General features: G+C 47.8%; 2 protein-coding genes across 3 annotated transcripts in view; one reads left to right on the top strand and one right to left on the bottom strand.

The window, feature by feature from the left end:
* The window catches only part of LOC124036983 (growth arrest-specific protein 2-like), a 50140-nt gene extending 42856 nt beyond the window's left edge, over nucleotides 1-7284 (bottom strand). Inside the window, exons 1-2 of the mRNA XM_046351597.1 lie at nucleotides 7225-7284; nucleotides 2045-2213 (exon numbers count right to left, since the gene is read on the bottom strand). Of these exons, the coding sequence (XP_046207553.1) occupies nucleotides 2045-2204 (160 nt within the window). The 5' untranslated portion in view covers nucleotides 2205-2213; nucleotides 7225-7284. The remainder of the gene's footprint in view (nucleotides 1-2044; nucleotides 2214-7224) is intronic.
* A 604-nt stretch (nucleotides 7285-7888) lies between these two features.
* fancf (FA complementation group F) lies at nucleotides 7889-10112 on the top strand. Of its 2 annotated transcripts, XM_046351596.1 has the most exons (2): nucleotides 7889-9084; nucleotides 9216-10112. In XM_046351596.1, the coding sequence occupies exons 1-2, from the start codon at nucleotides 8073-8075 to the stop codon at nucleotides 9260-9262; spliced, it is 1059 nt and encodes a 352-aa protein (XP_046207552.1). In that variant the 5' UTR covers nucleotides 7889-8072; the 3' UTR covers nucleotides 9263-10112. The 2 variants fall into 2 exon arrangements, with proteins under 2 accessions (XP_046207552.1, XP_046207550.1); XM_046351594.1 differs by lacking the exon at nucleotides 9216-10112 and having other exon boundaries at nucleotides 7889-9193.
* The last annotated feature ends 5660 nt before the right edge of the window (nucleotides 10113-15772 follow it).

The raw sequence follows: 15772 nt of genomic DNA, 5'->3' as shown, positions 1-15772 counted from the left end.
ACAGGAAAACAGGAAGACCCTGGAGAATCCAGACAAATTAAAAGGGAATAAAGAATCATGGCTGGAGCTGAATAGGCTACAAAAAGGTATCTGCTCGTTAAACTCGGACAGCAAACGGGCCTTTACTCCACAGTTCATCCCCTGTGTTTAAGACCAGGTACCACAGGGTTAGGCATGTTAGGCATTTAACAGACTCTCTTATCCAGAGCCACTAACAGTAGTGAGTCATTTAGCAGATTCTCTGATCCAGAGACACTTACAGTCATTTAGCAAACTCTCTTATCCAGAGCCACTAAGAGTAGTGAGTCATTTAGCAGACTCTCATATCCAGAGAGCTTTACAGTAGTGAGTCATTTAGCAGACTCTCTTACCAGAGTCACTTACAGTAGTGAGTCATTTAGCAGACTCTCTTACCAGAGTCACTTACAGTAGTGAGTCATTTAGCAGACTCTTATCCAGAGAGTTACAGTAGTGAGTCATTTAGCAGACTCTCTTATCCAGAGTCACTTAGAGTAGTGAGTCATTTAGCAGACTCTCTTATCCAGAGTCACTTAGAGTAGTGAGTCATTTAGCAGACTCTCTTATTTTAATTGTATTTATTTAACCTTTGTTTAACTAGGTAAGTCAGTTAAGAACAAATTCTTATTTTCAATGACGGTCTAGGAACAGTGGGTTAACTGGTCTAGGAACAGTGGGTTAACTGGTCTAGGAACAGTGGGTTAACTGCCTGTTCAGGGGGAGAACGACAGATTTGTACCTTGTCAGGTAGGGGGTTTGAACTCACAACCTTCCGGTTACTAGTCCAACGCTCTAACCACTAGACTACCCTGCCGCCCCAGATGTTTGGATAAAGGGTGTTGATAGGGTCCAGGTGTTGATAGGGTCCAGGTGTTGATAGGGTCCAGGTGTTGATAGGGTCCAGGTGTTCATAGGGTCCAGGTGTTCATAGGGTCCAGGTGTTCATAGGGTCCAGGTGTTCATAGGGTCCAGGTGTTCATAGGGTCCAGGTGTTCATAGGGTCCAGGTGTTCATAGGGTCCAGGTGTTCATAGGGTCCAGGTGTTCATAGGGTCCAGGTGTTGATAGGGTCCAGGTGTTGATAGGGTCCAGGTGTTGATAACTGGTCTGACTGAAACAGCCTGCAGACTAACTAACTGGTCTGACTGAAACAGCCTGCAGACTAACTAACTGGTCTGACTGAAACAGCCTGCAGACTAACTAACTGGTCTGACTGAAACAGCCTGCAGACTAACTAACTGGTCTGACTGAAACAGCCTGCAGACTAACTAACTGGTCTGACTGAAACAGCCTGCAGACTAACTAACTGGTCTGACTGAAACAGCCTGCAGACTAACTAACTGGTCTGACCTTTGTTCACTTTCATCTATCTGACATGTTTACTTAACACAAATGATTATTAGAAACCCTGTCCTGTCTAGAGACCCTGTCCTGTCTAGAGACTGTGTCCTGTCTAGAGACCCTGGTTAGAGACCCTGTCTAGAAACCCTGTCCTGTCCAGAGACCCTGTCCTGTCTAGAGACCCTGGTTAGAGACTCTGTCTAGAGACCCTGTCCTGTCTAGAGACCCTGGTTAGAGACCATGTCTAGAGACCATGTCCTGTCTAGAAACCCTGTCCTGTCTAGAGACCCTGGTTAGAGACCCTGTCTAGAGAACCTGTCCTGTCTAGAAACCCTGTCCTGTCTAGAGACCCTGGTTAGAGACCCTGTCTAGAGACCCTGTCCTGTCTAGAGACCCTGGTTAGAGACCCTATTTAGAGACCGTGTCTCGAGACCCTGTCCTGTCTAGAGACCCTGTCCTGTCTAGAGACCCTGTCCTGGTTAGAGACCCTGATTAGAGACCCTGTCTAGAGATCCTGTCCTGTCTAGAGACCCTAGTTAGACCACCGGCCACATCAAGGGCTCTCCATCGAGGTCAATAATAATAATACATTCAGTTAGCAGATGCTTCTATCCAAAGCAACTTACAGTGAGTGCATACATATTCTTATGGGTGGCCCCAGCGGGAATCAAACCCACAATCCTTACCCAGCATGTTGGTGAGCCACAGGGCCAGGTCTTCCTTCAATGGCAGAAGGCTGGCTTCGTGGCGGCTGGTCAGCCATTGGTTGTACTGCTGCATGTCGGTCAGGCCTGGGCCAATTACCTGCTTGGGACTCAGAGAGCTGCACATCATGGTTACCTCCATGTCACTGGCCTATAGAAAGAGAAGAGGAGAGGGGTCAAAGACTGAGACAAGACACAGACCTGCTCTCTCTAACTCGGTCTCCTGATCCTTATTCTTCCTATCCATCCTTCCGCTGCACATATATCCTTTTCCATCCTCCTCTACCGGTCCCTTTCCGTCCTCCTCTACCCTCTACCGGTCCCTTTCCATCCTCCTCTACCCTCTACCGGTCCCTTTCCATCCTCCTCTACCGGTCCCTTTCCATCCTCCTCTACCGGTCCCTTTCCATCCTCCTCTACCCTCTACCGGTCCCTTTCCGTCCTCCTCTACCCTCTACCGGTCCCTTTCCATCCTCCTCTACCCTCTACCGATCCCTTTCCGTCCTCCTCTACCCTCTACCGATCCCTTTCCGTCCTCCTCTACCCTCTACCGGTCCCTTTCCATCCTCCTCTACTGGTCCCTTTCCGTCCTCCTCTACCGGTCCCTTTCCGTCCTCCTCTACCGGTCCCTTTCCGTCCTCCTCTACCGGTTCCTTTCCGTCCTCCTCTACCGGTCCCTTTCCGTCCTCCTCTACCGGTCCCTTTCCGTCCTCCTCTACCGGTCCCTTTCCGTCCTCCTCTACCGGTCCCTTTCCGTCCTCCTCTACCGGTCCCTTTCCGTCCTCCTCTACCCTCTACCGGTCCCTTTCCATCCTCCTCTACCGGTCCCTTTCCGTCCTCCTCTACCCTCTACCGGTCCCTTTCCGTCCTCCTCTACCGGTCCCTTTCCATCCTCCTCTACCCTCTACCGGTCCCTTTCCATCCTCCTCTACCCTCTACCGGTCCCTTTCCGTCCTCCTCTACCCTCTACCGGTCCCTTTCCATCCTCCTCTACCCTCTACCGATCCCTTTCCGTCCTCCTCTACCCTCTACCGATCCCTTTCCGTCCTCCTCTACCCTCTACCGGTCCCTTTCCATCCTCCTCTACTGGTCCCTTTCCGTCCTCCTCTACCGGTCCCTTTCCGTCCTCCTCTACCGGTCCCTTTCCGTCCTCCTCTACCGGTCCCTTTCCGTCCTCCTCTACCGGTCCCTTTCCGTCCTCCTCTACCGGTCCCTTTCCGTCCTCCTCTACCCTCTACCGGTCCCTTTCCATCCTCCTCTACCCTCTACCGGTCCCTTTCCATCCTCCTCTACCGGTCCCTTTCCGTCCTCCTCTACCGGTCCCTTTCCATCCTCCTCTACCGGTCCCTTTCCGTCCTCCTCTACCGGTCCCTTTCCGTCCTCCTCTACCCTCTACCGGTCCCTTTCCGTCCTCCTCTACCCTCTACCGGTCCCTTTCCGTCCTCCTCTACCGGTCCCTTTCCATCCTCCTCTACCCTCTACCGGTCCCTTTCCATCCTCCTCTACCCTCTACCGGTCCCTTTCCATCCTCCTCTACCCTCTACCGGTCCCTTTCCATCCTCCTCTACCCTCTACCGGTCCCTTTCCATCCTCCTCTACCCTCTACCGGTCCCTTTCCATCCTCCTCTACCCTCTACCGGTCCCTTTCCATCCTCCTCTACCCTCTACCGATCCCTTTCCGTCCTCCTCTACCCTCTACCGCTCCCTTTCCGTCCTCCTCTACCCTCTACCGGTCCCTTTCCATCCTCCTCTACTGGTCCCTTTCCGTCCTCCTCTACCGGTCCCTTTCCGTCCTCCTCTACCGGTCCCTTTCCGTCCTCCTCTACCGGTCCCTTTCCGTCCTCCTCTACCGGTCCCTTTCCGTCCTCCTCTACCGGTCCCTTTCCGTCCTCCTCTACCGGTCCCTTTCCGTCCTCCTCTACCGGTCCCTTTCCGTCCTCCTCTACCGGTCCCTTTCCATCCTCCTCTACCGGTCCCTTTCCGTCCTCCTCTACCCTCTACCGGTCCCTTTCCATCCTCCTCTACCGGTCCCTTTCCATCCTCCTCTACCGGTCCCTTTCCATCCTCCTCTACCGGTCCCTTTCCATCCTCCTCTACCCTCTACCGGTCCCTTTCCGTCCTCCTCTACCCTCTACTCTTCTACCCTCTACCCTCTACCCTCTACCGGTCCCTTTCCGTCCTCCTCTACCCTCTACCGGTCCCTTTCCGTCCTCCTCTACCCTCTACCGGTCCCTTTCCGTCCTCCTCTACCGGTCCCTTTCCGTCCTCCTCTACCGTCTACCGGTCCCTTTCCATCCTCCTCTACCCTCTACCGGTCCCTTTCCATCCTCCTCTACCCTCTACCGGTCCCTTTCCATCCTCCTCTACCCTCTACCGGTCCCTTTCCATCCTCCTCTACCCTCTACCGGTCCCTTTCCATCCTCCTCTACCCTCTACCGGTCCCTTTCCATCCTCCTCTACCCTCTACCGGTCCCTTTCCATCCTCCTCTACCGGTCCCTTTCCGTCCTCCTCTACCGGTCCCTTTCCATCCTCCTCTACCGGTCCCTTTCCATCCTCCTCTACCGGTCCCTTTCCATCCTCCTCTACCCTCTACCGGTCCCTTTCCATCCTCCTCTACCCTCTACCGGTCCCTTTCCATCCTCCTCTACCCTCTACCGGTCCCTTTCCATCCTCCTCTACCCTCTACCGGTCCCTTTCCATCCTCCTCTACCCTCTACCGGTCCCTTTCCATCCTCCTCTACCGGTCCCTTTCCATCCTCCTCTACCGGTCCCTTTCCATCCTCCTCTACCGGTCCCTTTCCATCCTCCTCTACCCTCTACCGGTCCCTTTCCATCCTCCTCTACCCTCTACCGGTCCCTTTCCGTCCTCCTCTACCCTCTACCGGTCCCTTTCCGTCCTCCTCTACCCTCTACCGGTCCCTTTCCATCCTCCTCTACCGGTCCCTTCCATCCTCCTCTACCCTCTACCGGTCCCTTTCCGTCCTCCTCTACCGGTCCCTTTCCATCCTCCTCTACCCTCTACCGGCCCCTTTCCATCCTCCTCTACCCTCTACCGGTCCCTTTCCATCCTCCTCTACCCTCTACCGGTCCCTTTCCGTCCTCCTCTACCCTCTACCGGTCCCTTTCCATCCTCCTCTACCGGTCCCTTCCATCCTCCTCTACCCTCTACCGGTCCCTTTCCATCCTCCTCTACCCTCTACCGGTCCCTTTCCATCCTCCTCTACCGGTCCCTTCCATCCTCCTCTACCCTCTACCGGTCCCTCTCCATCCTCCTCTACCCTCTACCGGTCCCTTTCCATCCTCCTCTACCGGTTGTTCCCACAGAGGCCTGTAGATGACCCTGGATAGTGCAGCCATAACACATAACCCAGTTTGGGGAATAGTAGAATGTTCCTGAGTCACTCAATTAGGAAAACTACACATGCCAGTCTGTCTCATTTGGCCCCTCACTGGCCCAAATAACAGGTTCACCAGGGTCATCGCCAAACAACGTTTTCACACAAAAACAGAGCTGGAATAAAGCTAATAAGGCCAGCATCCCGGAGTCGCCTCTTCAATGATGACATTGAGACTGGTGTTTTGCGGGTACTATTTAATGAAGTTGCCAGTTGAGGACTTGTGAGGCAAAAAAATATATATATGTAGCAACTAAGGATTCTAGTTTTAATAATAGTAATTGTTTACAACCTGATAAAATATTTGGTTTCAATGTGTCCAAAATTGATAAATACATTAGGCATATATAAATAAATCAATTACAAGTTCAAATATATTTTCCTTCTGTTAACCTCCAGGGCCTGTATTACTGAGGTGACCAGTTAGTTCACAGTAGCATAAAAGGTAGGTTTGTGATTTGTGAGCTTATGTAAATGCATTTTAAGGGGTGTTTTTGTCTCTTTTATGTCAGTGCATGTGTTCATGTCATTACCCACTGGGTACACACTGGTTGTATCAATGTTGTTTCCACGTCGTTTCAATGAAATGACGTTGAACCAACGTGGAATAGATGTCGAATTGACATGACTAACTAACTAACTAACTGACTGACTGACTAACTAACTAACTGACTGACTGACTGACTGACTGACTGACTGACTAACTGACTAACTGACTGACTGACTGACTGACTGACTGACTGACTAACTGACTAACTGACTGACTGACTGACTGACTGACTAACTGACTAACTGACTGACTAACTGACTGACTAACTAACTAACTGACTAACTGACTGACTGACTGACTGACTAACTGACTAACTAACTAACTGACTAACTAACTGACTGACTGACTGACTAACTAACTGACTGACTGACTGACTGACTGACTGACTGACTGAATAACTAACTGACTAACTGACTAACTGACTGACTAACTGACTAACTGACTAACTAACTAACTAACTAACTAACTGACTAACTGACTAACTGACTAACTGACTAACTGACTGACTGACTGACTGACTAACTGACTGACTAACTGACTAACTGACTAACTAACTAACTGACTAACTGACTAACTGACTAACTGACTGACTAACTGACTAACTGACTAACTGACTAACTGACTCCACACAGGCAGCTTTGTTTGGTAGATAAATTAACTGTTGTTCGAATAAAATGTATCCAAACATTTGATATTGAGTATATTTTTTGAGTTTTACTTTAAGCTATACAGAAGAATATCTCTCATACCAACCATGGAAATAAGACCACAGTTGTGTATAGCAGTCTGCCCAGGGCTACAGGCCAGGGATGGACAACTCCTTGGGGCACTGGAGTGTTGCATTCTAAACAGAATATCACGATTAGTTGATTATTGGAGTCAGGTGTGTTAACTTCGGCTGGGGGAGAAGTGTGACCACATCAATCAGGTCCCTGAGACCTGGAGTTGCCCATCCCTGCTATAATCAAGCTTTTTCCCTAAAACTCTGTTTAAATATATTTTTTTAATCTACAGAAATAACAATAGAAGTATTGTTGAATAAGTGATTGAAATCTTATCATTTGATTCTGATTTATTCTAAATATGTAACAACTTCACAACAAATGCAATTCTATATTTGCGGATAAAGCGTACAGTATAAATCCTACAAAAACAAACAAACTACTAGACCAATCAGAGGCATGCAATCAACAGTCCCGGCGCATCTTCCATTCACCCTCTGCAAAGCAACTCTTCTATCCGGACCTTCACCGTCCTCTCGTCCAGTGTCTTTGCTCCTCCGTGCATGCATGCTGTATGCATGCTTTTCACCATCGCTCATCTACCCCCCCCCCCCCCCCCCCCGGCTCTGTCGCCGAAAACAGTGGCCCGGGATAGATTCGGGCAATGCATATCTCTGTCTCTCGACCTGTCGATGATCTTTTTTTGTGGAGCCGAGTGCTGCACTGCCGATAGGAGGGGAGTTTATGAACAGTCACACTGGACTGACTGACTGACTGACTGGGAATGTTATGATGCGTTCCCTCCTCCTCTCGTTCTCTCTCTGTCTAATCTGACATTTGAGAAACTCGTCCGTGCTCACGATTGTAATTAGACAGATGCTGAAGCAGAAGTGCATTCATTGGCCCAGCCACTGTGCAATTTTATGTATTGCAATTGTTCGATTATAAATGACTACAAAATTCGATGGACTTGCTTGTTATTCTTCTAACAATCAATCTACACATATTCGCCAATTCAGAAAAAAAAGAATGTGAAACTAAACGGGAGAAATAGTTTCTCGGAGGACAATACATTTGTTCTATTCGCCAGATTTTATGATTTATACAACTTTTATCTTGAGAACTTTTATTTTGAAGTGACTGGGACGCGCTCGCATACCCGGAAGTTCACTTCACAACATCAACTGGCGAGGGGGAAAAGAGGGGAGGACACGGAGAAAAGAAGTAGCTTTAATTAAAACACCAAAGTGACTTTTCCAAACAACCCTTTGGAGTAATTTCAGGCGTCCTTTTAACATTTTCAAACTCACTTTGCAAATGTTCTGAGAGCAGATAGTGTCACATGGAGGCTATTGTAAAGAACGTGCAGCGGACCACGGAGCTACTCGCTGTGTCGCAGACAGAGACGGTGCAGCGGTGGGACAAACAGACCCTGGACAGAGCCTTCCAATGGACTCAGTACTGCCAACACGTCTACACAAGGTTCCATGCAAATCCGACCGTCAGGGACATCTTGGAAAAACAACTACAGGTGACAAACGAAAGTTTACGAACAACTTTTCATGGGTATACGGACATCACGTTTTCTGACCTGTCGCAGTGTCAACACTTGCTGCTTGTGGGGTTACTAAACAACGCCGCTGTTCCGAGCTCAGTCGTCAAACTACTTTTCGACACTATAACTGTTGGAGGTAAATATAAGGACGCCACCGGTCATTGCACTGAACTCATAGAAGTGAAATCAGCATGTAAAGTCTTAAACGCCATTCATTTGAAACGCAGTACGTCCTTTCCCGGTCCCGATGCTGACGTGTTAGGCATGACACTGATGGAGATGTTGGATATCCTGCTCTCTCCAGCGACTGGCGGGTCCAAGGTGGGCCTAGCAGAGAAGTTATTGGACAACGTCTTACAAACCTGTGGTGAAAATGAAAACTTCTCAGGAGTCGTTGCTGCTGCTCTCCTGTCAAGGAAAAACGACAAAACGGCAACAACAACAAAAATGGCTCCAGAAGGAGTTTCATTCCACTTTATCCTGGATTGGCTGCAGCAACACCACAGTTTACTCCATAATATGTGTTCCACGTTGCCTATTGGTCTTTTGACGGACCTCCACCAGCAGTCGGTGAGGTTTAGAGTGACCTACGGTAACATGTTGAAGCAATGGGGGTCACAGTTGGAGTATGACGTGGGAGAAGGAGAGTGGGTTCAAATGTATACCACCGACGGGGTGTCGTTCACGACACTGTCTGACCATTATAGGTCGTTGCTAGGGGCTTGTCCGTCAACAAAGGAGGACGTTGAGAGAGAGCTGACAGAACTGAAGGTTGCAGATGGGGACTTTGATGTTAGAGGTCTGAGTGTTTGGGGTGACCTCCTCTCTGAGCTGAACACGGTCTGAGTGTTTGGGGTGACCTCCTCTCTGAGCTGAACACGGTCTGAGTGTTTGGGGTGACCTCTCTCTGAGCTCTCTGAGCTGAACATGGTCTGAGTGTTTGGGGTGACCTCCTCTCTGAGCTGAACACGGTCTGAGTGTTTGGGGTGACCTCCTCTCTGAGCTGAACAAGGTCTGAGTGTTTGGGGTGACCTCCTCTCTGAGCTGAACATGGTCTGAGTGTTTGGGGTGACCTCCTCTCTGAGCTGAACATGGTCTGAGTGTTTGGGGTGACCTCCTCTCTGAGCTGAACAAGGTCTGAGTGTTTGGGATGGTCTTTTTATTTTTTATTTTATTTTTTTACCTGAAACGTTAATTATCTAAAAACGTGTAAAACGTCATCCGTTGCCATCAGTTGATACACAACATGTTCTTGAGTACAGGGTAATGCAACAAATTAAAAAGAAAATCAGTTGACTTGTTTTTAGATAATTTACATTAATTTAAAGGTAAAAAAATATATTTTTATTTTATAATTTTTTAAATAAAAATAAACTATGAAACAGTTTGACAACTCTGTTTGTAAGCTTGTAAATGAAATCAAACTCCAACCTTTTATCTTTTCCAGTAATGAAGACATTACTGGAAAAGTAATGGGGTATGCAGAATAGGTCAACTTTGATCACTTATCTCCTGAATGTTTTGGTAACTTTCTGACCACTTCCCTCCTTGGGCAAACATGTACGGAAAGTTTTTTAATTTTTTAAAAATGAAATCTGTCAAAAAGTGAATTTAAATGGATTTACCCCCTCTCTTGAGCAGAACAAAGCCATGTGTAGCCTCATCAGTATCCTGTCATCGGGCAGTCAGTGTTCGTTGGACAAATGCGGACGTTTGGCCTCGTTAGATACAATTGATTTAAATTGATTTGTTAAAGGATGCATGTTTTTGTGCTAATACATTCATATACGTTTGTATCAATAACAGAATAAAGAGGACTTTCATTAAGCAAATGTTTGTGTTTTTATTTCAAGTGTGTAATAATACTGTCACTCCCCTTCTTGTTTTCTTTGTACACACCGAGCAACTGAAACGTTCGTATTTATTATGGATCCCCATTAGTTCCTGCCAAGGTAGCAGCTACTCTTCCTGGGGTTTATTATGGATTCCCATTAGTTCCTGCCATGGTAGCAGCTACTCTTCCTGGGGTTTATTATGGATCCCCATTAGTTCCTGCCAAGGCAGCAGCTACTCTTCCTGGGGTTTATTATGGATCCCCATTAGTTCCTGCCAAGGTAGCAGCTACTCTTCCTGGGGTTTATTATGGATCCCCATTAGTTCCTGCCAAGGTAGCAGCTACTCTTCCTGGGGTTTATTAGGGATCAGCATTAGTTCAAATCAAATCTAAATCTAATTTTATTTGTCACATACACATGGTTAGCAGATGTTAATGCGAGTGTAGCGAAATGCTTGTGCTTCTAGTTCCGACAATGCAGTGATAACCAACAAGTAATCTAACTAACAATTCCAAAACTACTGTCTTATACACAGTGTAAGGGGATAAGGAATATGTACATAAGGATATATGAATGAGTGATGGTACAGAGCAGCATACAGTAGATGGTATCGAGTACAGTATATACATATGAGATGAGTGTGTAGACAAAGTAAACAAAGTGGCATAGTTAAAGTGGCTAGTGATACATGTATTACATAAGGATGCAGTCGATGATGTAGAGTACAGTATATACATATGCATATGAGATGAATAATGTAGGGTAAGTAACATTATATAAGGTAGCATTGTTTAAAGTGGCTAGTGATATATTTACATCATTTCCCATCAATTCCCATTATTAAAATGGCTGGAGTTGGGTCAGTGTCAATGACAGTGTGTTGGCAGCAGCCACTCAATGTTAGTGGTGGCTGTTTAACAGTCTGATGGCCTTGAGATAGAAGCTGTTTTTCAGTCTCTCGGTCCCAGCTTTGATGCACCTGTACTGACCTCGCCTTCTGGATGATAGCGGGGTGAACAGGCAGTGGTTCGGGTGGTTGATGTCCTTGATGATCTTTATGGCCTTCCTGTAACAACGGGTGGTGTAGGTGTCCTGGAGGGCAGGTAGTTTGCCCCCGGTGATGCGTTGTGCAGTCCTCACTACCCTCTGGAGAGCCTTACGGTTGAGGGCGGAGCAGTTGCCGTACCAGGCGGTGATACAGCCCGGCAGAATGCTCTCGATTGTGCATCTGTAGAAGTTTGTGAGTGCTTTTGGTGACAAGCCAAATTTCTTCAGCCTCCTGAGGTTGAAAAGGCGCTGCTGCGCCTTCACGACGCTGTCAGTGTGAGTGGACCAATTCAGTTTGTCTGTGATGTGTATGCCGAGGAACTTAAAACTAGCTACCCTCTCCACTACTGTTCCATCGATGTGGATAGGGGGGAGTTCCCTCTGCTGTGTCCTGAAGTCCACAATCATCTCCTTAGTTTTTTTTGACGTTGAGTGTGAGGTTATTTTCCTGACACCACACTCCGAGGGCCCTCACCTCCTCCCTGTAGGCCGTCTCGTCGTTGTTGGTAATCAAGCCTACCACTGTTGTGTCGTCCGCAAACTTGATGATTGAGTTGGAGGCGTGCGTGGCCACACAGTCGTGGGTGAACAGGGAGTACAGGAGAGGGCTCAGAACGCACCCTTGTGGGGCCCCCGTGTTGAGGATCAGCGGGGAGGAGATGTTGTTGCCTACCCTCACCACCTGGGGGCGGCCCGTCAGGAAGTCCAGTACCCAGTTGCACAGGGCGGGGTCGAGGCCCAGGGTCTCGAGCTTGATGACGAGCTTGGAGGGTACTATGGTGTTGAATGCCGAGCTGTAGTCGATGAACAGCATTCTCACATAGGTATTCCTTTTGTCCAGGTGGGTTAGGGCAGTGTGCAGTGTGGTTGAGATTGCATCGTCTGTGGACCTATTTGGGCGGTAAGCAAATTGGAGTGGGTCTAGGGTGTCAGGTAGGGTGGAGGTGATATGGTCCTTGACTAGTCTCTCAAAGCACTTCATGATGACGGAAGTGAGTGCTACGGGGCGGTAGTCGTTTAGCTCAGTTACCTTAGCTTTCTTGGGAACAGGAACAATGGTGGCCCTCTTGAAGCATTTGGGAACAGCAGACTGGTATAGGGATTGATTGAATATGTCCGTAAACACACCGACCAGCTGGTCTGCGCATGCTCTGAGGGCGCGGCTGGGGATGCCGTCTGGGCCTGCAGCCTTGTGAGGGTTAACACGTTTAAATGTCTTACTCACCTCGGCTGCAGTGAAGGAGAGACCGCATGTTTTCGTTGCAGGCCGTGTCAGGGGCACTGTATTGTCCTCAAAGCGGGCAAAAAATTAGTTCCTGTCAAGGCAGCAGCTACTCTTCCTGGGGTTTATTATGGATCCCCATTAGTTCTTGCCAAGGCAGTAGCTACTCTTCCTGGGGTTTATTATGGATCCCCATTAATTCCTGCCAAGGCAGCAGCTACTTTTCCTGGGGTTTATTAGGGATCAGCATTAGTTCCTGCCAAGGCAGCAGCTACTCTTCCTTGGGTTTATTATGGATCCCCATCAACTGCTGCCAAGGCAGAAGCTACACTTCCTGGGGTTTATTATGGATCCCCATTAGTTCCTGCCAAAGCAGCAGCTACTCTTCCTTGGGTTTATTATGGATCCCCATCAGCTGCTGCCAAGGCAGAAGCTACTCTTCCTGGGGTTTATTATGGATCCCCGTTATTTCCTGCCAAGGCAGATTCTACTCTTCCTGGGGTTCATTATGGATCCCCATTAATTCCTGCCAAGGCAGCAGCTACTCTTCCTGGGGTTTATTATGGATCCCCATTAGTTCTTGTCAAGGCAGCAGCTACTCATCCTGGGCCCCAAACACATTAAGATGCTTAAATGTCATATTAAACAAAAGATAAAACAGTACGTAATATAACATTATTACACAACTACTTATCAACTATACAAAATGTATAATACCACCGAACAACAATATTACAATGTGCGTTTGTGTGCATGTTTGTGTCTCTTCGCAGTCCCCACTCTTCCATAAGGTGTATTTTAATCTGATTATACTGCTTGGCAATATGTCCGACATCAGAATGAGCTAGTTAATGAAATCCAAATCTCAATGAGCAGCAGTGACAGATGGTAGCGTCTCACGTTGCCCAGGCAACCACTGCTTGAACTCTGAAAGCCAGGGAGAGGATGTTGTGCGCCTTCCAAATGAGTCCCCAGGGACACAAGGACCCGTGCCTCTCATTCACTATCAGAGCAGTTTGGAGAGGAAGAGAGCTAAGATGAGGTTCTAAGGTCGTTCTGTCTTTTGTGATTCTAGAGGTTCTGATGTGTGAAAATATACTGAGCAAAAATATAAACGCAACATGCCAAGTGTTGTTCCCATGTTTCATCAGCTGAAATAAAAGATCCCAGAAATGTTCCATACGCACAAAAAGCTTATTTCTCTAAAATGTTGTGCAGAAATTTGTTTACATCCCTGTTAGTGAGCATTTCTCCTTTGCCAAGATAATCCATCCACCTGACTGGTGTGGCATATCAAGGAGCTGATTAAACAGCATGATCATTACACAGGTGCACAACGATGTAGGCTGTGTGTAGCCGTTAGTGGTTATGGTATGAAGGTTTGGCTTGGAAAGTTTTTTTTGCCTGATGTGTCCACAAGGGAACGGAACATGTGCGAGGAAGAGGAGGAGAGTGCATAGATACGAGAAGGAATTATACAACGATCAAAGTGATCGTGCTTTTTTGTATGTGGCTGCTATAAAAGTGAAATGTTTACGCGTGATCAGGAGTGTATTCATTCTGCTGATTCTGTTGAAAAATGTTTCTTGAACGGAAGCAAATGGAATGAAACGAGGATAAAAAGACCTGAATTTATCCAATAGAAACTCTTGTACTCCCTGACGAAGGCCATGCAGCTGAAACGCGTCAGATTTTTTTAAACCTTGTTTCTATTGAAGCGGCCATACAATTAAAGGCATTTTAATTAAGTATATGAAGAGTGCCTTGGTCCTCCTTTCTTTTGATGACCAATTCCCCCCTTTTACCAAAGAGCACCTTCTGTCTACCAAAGTGTACTATTGTGTACCTTAGTACCGCTTCCCTTCCTCCTCTTTCTAATAGAAACTCTTGTTTAATTAATTAACTAATTATATTTTTTATTTAACATTTATTTAACTGGGCAAGTCATTTGAGAATAAATTCTTATTTACAGTGACGGCCTACCGGCCAAACACTGCCCTACCCCCGGCCAAACACTGCCCTACCCCCGGCCAAACACTGCCCTACCCCGGCCAAACACTGCCCTACCCCGGTCAAACCCTGCCCTACCCCGGCCAAAAACTGCCCTACCCCGGCCAAACACTGCCCTACCCCGGCCAAACACTGCCCTACCCCGGCCAAACACTGCCCTACCCCGGCCAAACACTGCCCTACCAAACACTGCCAAACACTGCCCTGCCCTACCCCGGCCAAACACTGCCCTACCCCGGCCAAACACTGCCCTACCCCGGCCAAACACTGCCCTACCCCGGCCAAACACTGCCCTACCCCGGCCAAACACTGCCCTACCCCGGCCAAACACTGCCCTACCCCGGCCAAACACTGCCCTACCCCGGCCAAACACTGCCCTACCCACTGGCCAAACACTGCCCTGCCCTACCCCGGCCAAACACTGCCCTACCCCGGCCAAACACTGCCCTACCCGGCCAAACACTGCCCTACCCCGGCCAAACACTGCCCTGCCCCGGCCAAACACTGCCCTACCCCGGCCCAACCTAGACGACTCTGGGCCAATTGTGTGCCGCCCTATGGGACTTCCAATCACGTCCGGATGTGATACAGCCTGGATTCAAACCCGGGACTGTAGTGACGCCTCTTGCACTGAGATGCAGTGCCTTTAGACCGCTGTGCCACTCGGGAGCCAAACTGTTGTTTGCAACTTGTGGACTAGTGATTCCACCCCAGATCAGTTAGATGCAGGCCAGAGGAGTGGTGTTCAAAAGCGATATTGAATGTGTCTGTCACATTGATTACTCAAATTTCTCTCGATCTGTTTGCACCTACGTTGTAAACTTTCATTCACAGGCTAGGTTGTAGCCACTTCATGATGAAGGGAAAATTAGAGTATCAACTAGTAGCCTTAACCTATTGATGTTACATTAAGCTGGGCGAATGGAATATGAATGACAGTCATCCAATATGCTGTAATAAAAATAAGACCATGTTCATAAAATGTTAAAAACAAATGACCTCCCTCATCTTAAACGGCACCAACCGTCACTGATAGCCACCCTGGCCAGGTTTATAGCGCCGAACAAGATCGCATAGGATTGTGATGTCAATATGCAATCATGCCTTGTTTCATATTTATTCATGTAGTTGATTACACATTTTGTCTAAGTTTAGTGTATATATATATATATGTCCGTCTTGTTTCCCGGATCGTAACACTGGTTTTGTCTCCATGGAAACCATGTACAGTATATCAGTCTGTTTCACGAGACACTGAGAAAGACAGAAACAGAAAGATCCAACATTCTTCTGATATGTGCCTTTAATTAGGCAGGAAATGTGAAATCTGCATATTAGCAAATTCTTTATGGAAAATAATCTTCAAATAATCT

Source organism: Oncorhynchus gorbuscha, linkage group LG06 (genome assembly GCF_021184085.1).
Source record: "Oncorhynchus gorbuscha isolate QuinsamMale2020 ecotype Even-year linkage group LG06, OgorEven_v1.0, whole genome shotgun sequence".
Classification (NCBI taxonomy): domain Eukaryota; kingdom Metazoa; phylum Chordata; class Actinopteri; order Salmoniformes; family Salmonidae; genus Oncorhynchus; species Oncorhynchus gorbuscha.
Note: the sequence above shows the minus strand (reverse complement) of the source record. Positions and strands in the feature narration are given on the sequence as shown.

What these genes read in the sequence shown, in the direction of transcription:
- fancf (XM_046351596.1), top strand. Translation starts at nt 8,073, where the DNA reads ATGGAGGCTATTGTAAAGAACGTGCAGCGGACCACGGAGCTACTCGCT. An exon ending in TGGGGACTTTGATGTTAGAG is followed by an intron (nt 9,085 to 9,215) that starts GTCTGAGTGTTT and finishes GAGCTGAACATG; the next exon opens with GTCTGAGTGTTTGGGGTGAC.